This window comes from Stigmatopora argus, chromosome 15, assembly GCF_051989625.1.
Source record: "Stigmatopora argus isolate UIUO_Sarg chromosome 15, RoL_Sarg_1.0, whole genome shotgun sequence".
Taxonomy (NCBI): domain Eukaryota; kingdom Metazoa; phylum Chordata; class Actinopteri; order Syngnathiformes; family Syngnathidae; genus Stigmatopora; species Stigmatopora argus.
Window position 1 is genome coordinate 12,953,686 of NC_135401.1, and position 10,567 is coordinate 12,964,252.

Consider the following 10,567-nt stretch of genomic DNA (forward strand, 5'->3'; position numbering starts at 1 on the left):
GCGCGATAGACATCAAATCCATATTTACTGGGAGGGATGGCATAATGTCAAGACTGGATGGGAGTAATCGTCCTATCGCTAGCAGGCCTAGTCCAAATGGATTGGACATCTATCGCAATCAATGGGAGCCAATTAGTTCATTTATGAAGCAATATTAAAGCTGGTAGAAGAGTAGGAATATTGTCGATGTGTTTGCTTAGTTACAGTGTTTTAAGCGGTACAAGATATAGTTTGAATTTTTTTGGGTGGGGGTTAATTTTTCCCAAGATAATTTCGGTCATTTTGGTATTTAAACAGTGTTGATTGGTCAAATGGTATTTACTGTGCGGCATAGAGAAAAAGTGAACACGATATGATTAATACATTTAATCTAATCTAATAATAATAAAGGAAGGACTGTTATAGATGGCATGTTAAGGTAGCATCAACTATGCTTAAGTTAGGGCAAGGGTGTCAGACTCGAGTTGGTTCGCGGGCCGCGTTAACGTCAACTCGATTTCATGTGGGCCGGACCATTTTAGATATAATATTTAGATATATATTTTTTATAAATGGATTAAAAGCCCTGAATGTTCCGTTTTTTATAGATCTAAAACAATGTTTATTTTAGCTTTTTTTAAATATATTTTTAGATTTTACAAAATGATTTAACTATAAACAGAAAAAATGGATTACAAAATTACAATTATTGATTTAAAAGGGGGAAAACAGGAAATTTAATATACATCTACACTGTTCATTTTAATTTGATCCTAAAACAGAAAGTCGGCACTCATGATTTACTTTCCCGGGCCACACAAAATGATGCGACGGCGGGCCAGATTTGGCCCCCGGGCCGCCACTTTGACACAAGTTAAATGATCTCACCGCAATCATGAAAACCATGCTGACGACCAGGAGTCTCTTCCGAGCCTGACGTTTGTCACCATTCTCCCACGTTCACCTCGCTGCCATCGTCGCAGGACCATTCTGCATCTTTGCTGCCCCCAGAGTCCAAACTGAAAGCATATAACTAGTGATAGCGTGTAAGCAGTGAGTCCAAGAACTATAATTTCAAAGTGGAAACAGACAAGGAAAGAGGTTGCAGCAGGAGTTACTTTTCTGACTCTGAAGCCATCAAACTGGGAAAACTGCAACCTGTTCCCACTCACACTATCTGTTAGGGGTGGAGATAATCCCCCCCAGCAGAGCACACTCCAACGGTGCAGAGACACCTGTGTTTATTCAAAACAAGAACTTGTTTACAGCATTGAGAGTAGGTATCCAAGGGAATGTCCAAAAAGATATACAGTCAAGTTATTTTACTAAAGTGATTAATATACATTTCCGATGTCGGTCCACTTGGCACTCTCACAAACAATAAACATCAAACAATAAAATGAACCCAATAAGATAACAAATTAAGGCTTAATGCTATACATGTTGCTTAAAAGCGATTTTTTTAATTAACCATAACACTGGGAAACACCTTGAAACTCAGTTTTAGTTCTTTTAAGAGTTTCATTAACCAATTTTTGGGTGCGGAATTCAAAAACACTTTTTTTCCTGTCCACAGATTAACTATTAAATTATTTGATATATGTATATATTTCCATTATTAAAAAAATACACGCAGTCGTGCATGTTGCTTTATCTCTTTTATTGTATCTCAATTATTGAAAACATTTATAAAACAAGCAATTGTTAGCTTTTCTAAGAAAACAGAGATCTTGAAGTGAAGAATTCTTGTAAAAAAAAATGTAAAAAGTAAAATCCGCACCCAAAAATGTGTTGTAAATTACTGTCAGACCTAAAACAATAAAAACTATGTTGCCCAATGTAATTGACTTATGCCCAACACCTTCTACAAAGTAATAAAAAAACAGCAAATGTTTGGCTTGTGCTTTTTGCTCATAGTGGTTATGTACCATACATGAATCTGACAAAAAAAAGAAAAAACTGGAATGCAGCACTTTTTGCTAACCTTGCTATTCTCCAAGTTGAGTCTACAATTTGAAAAACATTTCTTCTGAAGGTTGCAACATAGAAGCTAGAAGTCACAGAAAGAGTGATTTTCTATCAAGTTCAGATGGGATCATTGTGCATTTTAAGGTCATGCAAAAAGTATCACCCAGAAGCACATTTTTTTTCCTGTGAAATGAACACATTCACTGCCAATCAAGTTTGAACAAGGTTGTTCATGTTTTCGTGTTAATTTACAAGCTAACAAAATTCGTTAGAATTCTATTAAATCTGATGATGTGTTTCCATTTGAGTGTTGGAAGAAATAATTTCCCAAGGTTACAGCAATTTTCAGAGCTTTAGCCTAAAATGCGCAAGGTTGAATTTTGGAGAATGGACACCCATTTTTGGCATTGGTATGTTATCTTATGGGTTGGTAGAGGCTGACATTATTTTGGCACGTTGCATGAGCGTAAATGTTTTAAAAGTGCTCAAAAGGCTTCAATGGTGCACTCGAGGCAAAAGCAGCAAAATATCAAAAATACAACAACAAAAAGTGAAAAATATTTGTGCTGGGGAAAACAAAATTGTAAAGACAGAAGTTAAAGAATTGGTAAACAAATGTTCAAAAAAAAAAGTAAAGATTTCAAAAGAAAACACCGGAGTGACAGGAGAGAAAAATTATGGCAAGAAACTAACTGGAAATGAAATTAAAAGTAATACAACAAAGATATATTCTTACTTTTGTCCCCCTCCTGTGTGGTATGGTTCAACATAACATCACTAAAAGGAACAAAAAAATTATAAAGGCGGCCTGAGAGTTTTTTTTGCACAGTCCTGTGGATATATATATTCATATAAATAGAAAATGAGTGGATTTGAAATCCAAACCCTATGGCACTGGAAAATGAGCCCTAGATAACTGCTAAACAAATAAACGCCCCTGAATGAGCAGAACATCTGAGATTCACTGATCCATTGTCAGGTACACGCCGGCAGTGGAAGAAGTCGAGCCATTGCTGGGAATAGGCTGAATCACAATGGGTGTCTGCTCCTCTGCAGTGGAAAATAACGGAATTTGGATTAGGGCAAAGTATGAAAACATCTGTTTTGGAAGATGCTGTAATCACTGTCAAATAAATGGAAAAGATACTTTACAGAAGTGGTAGTCATAACCGTTTTACAGTGGTACCTCGAGATACGAGCTTAATGCGTTTCAGATATACACATACCGTATTTTCACGACTATAAGGTGCACATAAGTCTTAAATTTTCTCCAAAATAGACAGGGCGCCTTATAATCCAGTGCACTTTATATATGGACCAAGATTAAAATTGTTATCACGATAAAATCAGTCGATAGGGTCCTCCGACTCTACTATTTTCCCGTAGACAAAGTATCTGCTTGTATATGCAGTAGTTCATTTGTCAATACACCCAATGGATTGTGGCCTGTATACATCGGCATCAATACAGCTTGACGAAGCATGGAAAGCACCGTTGGAAGTTACACTAGCTACCAGCTAGCTACTATTTGTGAATAGATTGTGGCCTGTATACATCGACATCAACACAGCATGACGAAGCATGGAAAGCACCGTTGGAAAAGTTACGCTAGCTACCAGCTAGCTACTATTTGCGAATGGATTGTGGCCTGTACACATCGACATCAACACAGCTTTACAAAGGGTGGCAGGCAGAGCCGGGCTAGTTACGCTAGCTACCGGCTAGCTACTATTTGCGAATGTATTGTGGCCGTCTGGACAAACGTATTAAACTCAGCGTTTCAATGGACAATTGTTCAATTTGGACACAGAAAATGAGGACTTTGATGGACCGAACTCAATTTTGCTTCCGTTGCTTTTTTTAAAAACGTGTTTTTTTGCGTGCATTTGGTGCATGTAGCACCAAATTAGTGTGTTCGCCGTTGTCGTATATTGGTACTATTAGTGTAAAGTTATCACAGCCGTCAACCTGGGTGTATTGACAAAAGGACCATATATCCCAGCAGTCACTGCGCACTGGAAATAGCGTCTGGGGCTGCTTCCGTAGACAGTGCTATTACGGTTCCATATAAAATATATACATGCCATGCCTGGCTGCGTTTAAAAGAACGGTGCGTCCTTTGTGTGTGTAAAATACAGAAATAGCACTCGTTATTGACACTGCGGCTAAAAATACAATGCGCCGAATAGTTGTGAAAATACGGTATATATATTCATGTACACTTTGGATTCATACGTCCCATTTATTCTGCCTCAAGTCAAGCAACTTCAATCGCCCACTTGTGCTTGAACCCAAATTTACCTGACAAGGAATCACCTTTGACAGATGCGTCGGCAGTGGCGGACGAACTGGGCTGAATAACTATTACAGAGTCTCGTGCTGTGAAACATAATACAACACAGTTCAGAAAAACTCTTAACTAGTCCGAAATCTGAATTATTCTAGTTTTTCTTGACTATGATGTGCAATTGATTTCATATAAAGGCATATGGTAATTAACTCAGGGAGGAAATTTAAATTTTCATTTTTACAAAACCAGCGTGCAGTAGACCTTGTGCAAATGTAGCATAAAGAACATTAGCCTAAAAGAGAGAAAACTGTTACTCACCATCGTCCTGCTCCCTGCTCTCCTCCTCCAGGTCTTCGGGGTTCACGTAGAATTCCCTTTCGTCCTCTTCAGGAGATTTGCACTTGCCGCAGCAGAAGCAGCAGCAGCAGAAGCAACAACAGCAGGTGAAGATGCCACAACACACCAGCATGGCCTGAACAATCACAGCCGGTAGAATGTTTATGAAAACTCAGTTGACATCATTGTCACTGTCTGACATGAAATCTAAACTTTTTGTACGATTACCAACAAGTCCTTAATTAAAATAATGGCGTCATTTTCTTGGGAGGATTTAACCAAAAAACAACAAAATACAACATGTCCTTTCGCCATCTGTGAATTATTTTCACACTTTATTATCTCTCGGGATGCAAAAAAAACGCAGTAGTGGATTTGGAGATGCAATCCAACTGATAAATGTATTTTCGCGCTCTAATTTCTCCAGAAGTAATGCCATCACCTTTTTTTTCTCTTTCCTGGGTACTCGGCTGTAAATGTAACACGCCTTACCTAGAAATGTTTGCAACTTATCACTACAGAGCGAACATTCAACTAATCCTTCCATGATGGCAGTGAATGCAAATGATCGGTCCTCCTCTTTTTCTTAGATACTTTTCTCTTTTCCCCTTGGGATCCATGGCCCATCACACAGTAACTGTTTGTTTACAAAAGCGACCTGCCTAGCGTCTCACCCTGCTAAAAGAAACGTGTGTCGCAGACTATGACGCAAATGACAGAAATTTTGAAATTTAATATTTATTCTAAACATTCTTCCAGCATTGGAAAGTTAAGAATGTGTCATGTTTGTCCTCCCACAGAAACGAGGGCAGTGCTAAAGAGCCACATACGGCTCCAAAACCAATGGTTTCCGACTCCCAGCCTAAAATAATCAATGCAAATGCATCATATAAATGTGTATAAAAACGAAAGGAGTCAAATATTTCCTTTAAGGTAAATTACTCATTTCAAAGTAGATCATTCATATTCAGTTTTCAGTTAAATCATTCAATTCAAACAAGGCAACTTCAAATTAAGTCATTTATATACGATTTTATATTTCAACTATTTAGTTTTCAGATTCACCTTAGGAATTCACGTTCTGATGGCACAAATATCAACCCATATTTACCATATTTTCACGACTATACAGCGCATCGTATTTTTAGCCGCAGTTTCAGTAACGAGTGCTATTTCTGTATTTTAAACACACAAAGGACGCACTGTTTTTATAGACGCAGCCAGGCATGGCAGAACATACACCAGCTTAAACATGCACGCTACACCCACACGCTAAAACACGTTTTTAAAAAGGCAGCGGAAGCAAAACTGAGTTCGGTTGTACTTTATTTAGCCATTTAAAATGTACTAACGTCATCATTTCATTTTCGTGACTTGGTCGCAAATCAAAAGTGACGGCGAGCCGTGAAAAAAGCCATCCGGTCACTTGACATACGCCTCACGTAGCCATAATCTCATGTTGCGGGTCGATATTCATCCATATATAATATATATGTATATAGTTCGCAGTCTAGCTTTGAATGCTCTGTTGACGCCAATATCTAGCAGCAGGATTTCTTTTGTAAATACAGCCGAAATGACGGTGAGCACCAAATTAGTGTGTTCGCCGTCATACTGAGTGTATTGACAAAAGAACTATATATCCCAGCAGTCACTGCGCAGTACTTTTTCTACGGGAAAATAGTAAAGTCTGGGGCTGCTTGCCGTAGTTGTGAGAGCTGTAGAGAATGGTGTACCCTATAGACTGATTTATTTTATTTTATCGTGATAACATTTTTAGTATTGGTCCATATATAAAGCGCACTGGATTATAAGGCGCCCTGTCTATTTTGGAGAAAATTTAAGACTTTTATGTGCGCATTATAGTCGTGAAAATACGGTAGTTCCACAATTGATTAATGTAGATAATCAGCTCAGAGACAAAAAAATACATTTAAAAAACCAAGCCCCGAAGATCTATGCAGAAACATCCATGTGACTATGGCTACAAAATGTCATCAATTTCAGTGAAGGTCCTATCCATGAAAAACAACAAATAGTACAAAGCAAGCAAGTTTTTGAGACCTCACTCGACACGCATTAAATGGTAGGAGTTAGAGCTGGGCGATAAAATGATAATGATAATTATCATGAAATATTTTTTGTCAAGAGGAAACGTGTTTTTAGCATGCTAGCAACAGAGGTTAACAAGGAGCATGAATGCACAGGGACAATAACACAGCCAAAATAAGTGATTATGAGATGAGAGGACAACACTGAGCTGACCCCAAAAAAGGTCCAAGTGAATTCTCCTTGGCATTTTCTTTCTTTTTCTTTGTAAATGCCTCGTAAATATCTGTGCACAAAGAGCAGCCGTATAGAAAATGTCCTTAAACCACTGACCTCATTTGAAGAGAGCCTATAATATTTTTCTTACTTGATACCAAGATGTTTGTCCATTTTATGTAAAGGTTATGAAAACATTTTAAAAATCTAAAACTTCTCTTGGGTTAATATGGGTTAAGCTCATCCAAATTTGTTTATTTTATTTTTTTGTAAATGGCCAGGTCAGGTAAATTTACTGTTCCTTTTAGTGAGGCTGAAAATAGTCTGCTTGCCAATCAATGTGATGGTGTCTTCAGTTGATTATTTTATCTATGTCATATTGCACAGCAACTTTTGGTTAGAAGGCAAATTTTAAAAAAGAACTCTGCAAGTTTTATGCTTTACTTTTCATAGTGTAAGGAGGGAATTGTCTTATCTTTGTTGCACAAAAATACTTTTTAAAATCATCATACAGTGGTACCTCGACCTACGATCAGCTCTACCTACGACATGCTCGAGGTACGATGAAAATTTCGATCGAATAATTTGCCCGAGATACGACCAAAATTTCGAGATGCGACCAAGCCAGGTGGCTATGACATGAGAGGTTGTTTATCATTGAAGCACACTGTCTTTTTTTGCCGCATCTCTTTCGTGTATAACAGATATCTACGAGCACTGAACAATTTATGCAGACGAGTTTCTCCTAGCATCGACCAGGAAACGCACAACGCGCATGCGCGGGCAAAAAGAGGGCTTTCTGGGTAATGAAGTATACTCGTGCACACAACACCTATAGGCAATCGCACCCTTTCTCAGAATAAAACTTCATTACCCACAATCAATACGTGGGTAGGCTGTTATTCCTTCCTCAGCCTGCTAGCTCCCGCGATCGCTCATTCAAGACTACTTCTCGTTGGCAAGTGGTCGTGCATTATCCTATTGTGAGGACATTTGTGTGCATCATTTTCGGAATATTTTGTAGGGAATACAACAGCAAACAGCTAATCGATAGCGAACGTGAGGGTGGAGGCGTGGCAAACAGCTAACCCGCCCAGAACAAAGGTAAAAAAAATTAAAACTAAATTAGAATTCAGTTTTGTGTAAAGTTACATTAAACATATGTTAGAGTGTGTCTGTATATATTAATCCATTTTAATTTAAATTTGTTTGTTCGTTTATGAGTGCGTTGTTGCCGTGGATAAAGTCTGTTTTTTCAGAGGGTTGGAACGAATTAATTTGTTTTTAGTTCATTTCAATGGGACACGTCCGCTCGAGTTACGAGAAGCTCGACATACGATCTCAGTCCCGGAACGGATTAAGATCGTATGTCGAGGTACCACTGTATTTCATATTGTCTTTTCTTATAACGTAAGGTCACATAAGTACTTTCATATTTGAATAACAAGGAAAGTTGTTTATTTACTTATTCACAGAAGTTTGAAATTTCAAATTTGAAACAAAAAAAGATGTGATAGTTATGATAATTATTTTATTTATTTATTTATTTAAATATTGATAACAATTTTAGTCATATCGCCCAGCTCTAGTAGGAGTGGAGTCTCTGTACCATGGAAATGACATGCAACTCACCTTGAACCAGCACTTGGACATGAGGAAGTAATACTTGACACTGTCGTCGCCAAACTGCTCGGCTACGTAGAGGCCCATGGAGCCATACTCGTCGTATATTTTACGCTTGTTCTCGTCACTCAGGATGCCGTTTGCGTTGTTGATCTCCTTGAACTTCTCCGCTGCTTCAGGGTTGTCAGGGTTCTTGTCTGGGTGGTGCCGCAGCGCCAGCTTTCTGCGGGAACGCCAACCTCGCAAAGTTAGATTTTCAAAGCCAATGTTTGGGTTAACGCAGTCAGTCAAAACTACCTGTATGCCTTTTTTATCTGCTCGGGCGATGCTCCCTTTTGCAAGCCCAGGACTTTGTACAGGCTGTCCCCTGCCGTAGACATTTTGCGCTGAGGTCTGTTGGGGTCGTCCATGTTGGAATATTCTGCTGAAACCAAAGCAGGCAGGTGAAAAGATACAAGACGAGAAGTTTTTTTCTATATTCATTGTAAATGAGGAAGTCATAGAACCACTTGAAGACGTTAATCATTTTTCATAGTCTCGTCACATTATGATAAAATTGATTGTCGATACTTATCAGGTGGTACCTGATATGCTTCACAAAATAATGATATGCATGAGGTTTAAATGCTGTATGAACTTCAAATGTTCTCATTGTATAATCGTTTCAAGAAATTCCGTCTGTTCATTTGCTTTCACTATTAAGATTTTAAGAAACCACTTTGACAAGATAAGTAGGTGTGCCTCGAGGAATATTTTACTTTGCAATGTCAATAACCCATAATTGACCTTTACATTTATCCAATTCAAAATGTGTAGCTTTACTTAATCCAAGTTTGGAAACACTACTAACTATAAAATAAATATTTCCCTCTCACTGGGATATAAATGTAGTTTACAGAAACAAATTAAACACTCCTGGCCGATTTCACAAGTGATTTTAAACCAATGCTGTAAATGTTCAAAGTATTTAGTAGCAAAACATTTGACTCAAATATTTATTGGTAGGGTATGTGAAACGCAGCAGTCAGGTGAAGATTCGACAAGTGCTAAGCTAAGTTTAGCACCACTGTACCTATGAAAAGAAGATTCTTACCCTCTGGGCGATTGAATGACGGTGTTTTGAGAGAATCAAATCATCTAGTCCTGAACATTACAAACAAGTTTGACCCTCGGACAGGCGTTGACACGCAAGTGGTCGCCCTAATACACCGGCTTCCTCATTATGACTGAATGGTAGAGGTGGAGAAGCAGTTAGCAAAGCGGGGAGCAAACACGGAAATACGCACCGGAAGTGGCGTCACAATATAAAAGCATCGGCAATCAATAAGGAAACGAATGTCGTTAATTAGAATAAGCGTTCCTTAACGCTAATGCCATAATTCTCTAGACTGTAATTGGGGTGAATTTCTTTTTTTTTTCATCTTGATATTTACCATTTCAACTTGTATTATTTAGATACATTCATATATTATTACCCATCCAGTTATAACATTTTATAAATGTATTCATTAGAATATTTTCAAAGATTAAATAAATGTAATCAGTCCATTTTTAATGGCCAAAAATAGTCACTTGGCCCATAAGATATTAATCACTTTCAAAACAACAATGAACCATTATGTCAATAGAGAATTGACTTTATTTTAAAAAGTAAATACAATTTTGTGGTAGTAGAAAATTGCCATTTCTTATGCGTGTGTATATGCATACATATACACATGTGTGTTTATATGTGTATATATACGTATCTGTATATATATGTGTATATATACGTATCTGTATATATATGTGTATATATACGTATCTGTATATATATGTGTATATATATATATATATATATATATATATATATATATATATATATATATATATATGTGTATGTATATATATATATATATATATATATATATATATATATATATATACACACGTATGTACACACAACCACTGGGCTGATAAGCAGAAGGGAAAATGAACTGTATACATGTATATTCATTTTCCCTTCTGCTTATCAGCCCAGTCATGTTGACTAACAATTTGATTATAATGCCATGGCTTTTTTTTTTTACTTTTTGTAGTGTTTCTAATCTGATGGTTTTACATTCC

The 10,567-nt window shown here is 37.3% G+C and overlaps 1 protein-coding gene across 4 annotated transcripts; it reads right to left on the reverse strand.

Moving 5' to 3' along the window:
• Window positions 1–1,203: 1,203 nt before the first annotated feature.
• Window positions 1,204–9,754, reverse strand: dnajc5gb (DnaJ (Hsp40) homolog, subfamily C, member 5 gamma b). 4 transcript variants are annotated; one of them, XM_077621519.1, is made up of 6 exons: window positions 9,555–9,754; window positions 8,759–8,882; window positions 8,471–8,684; window positions 4,556–4,709; window positions 4,264–4,326; window positions 1,204–2,997 (listed from the first exon to the last, which is right to left on the reverse strand). In XM_077621519.1, exons 2-6 carry the CDS (start codon window positions 8,869–8,871, stop codon window positions 2,909–2,911), a joined length of 633 nt encoding a protein of 210 aa, XP_077477645.1. In that variant the 5' UTR covers window positions 8,872–8,882; window positions 9,555–9,754; the 3' UTR covers window positions 1,204–2,908. The 4 variants fall into 4 exon arrangements, with proteins under 4 accessions (XP_077477645.1, XP_077477644.1, XP_077477643.1 ...); XM_077621518.1 differs by having other exon boundaries at window positions 4,249–4,326; window positions 8,759–8,885; XM_077621517.1 differs by having other exon boundaries at window positions 4,249–4,326; window positions 9,555–9,753.
• Window positions 9,755–10,567: the final 813 nt, after the last annotated feature.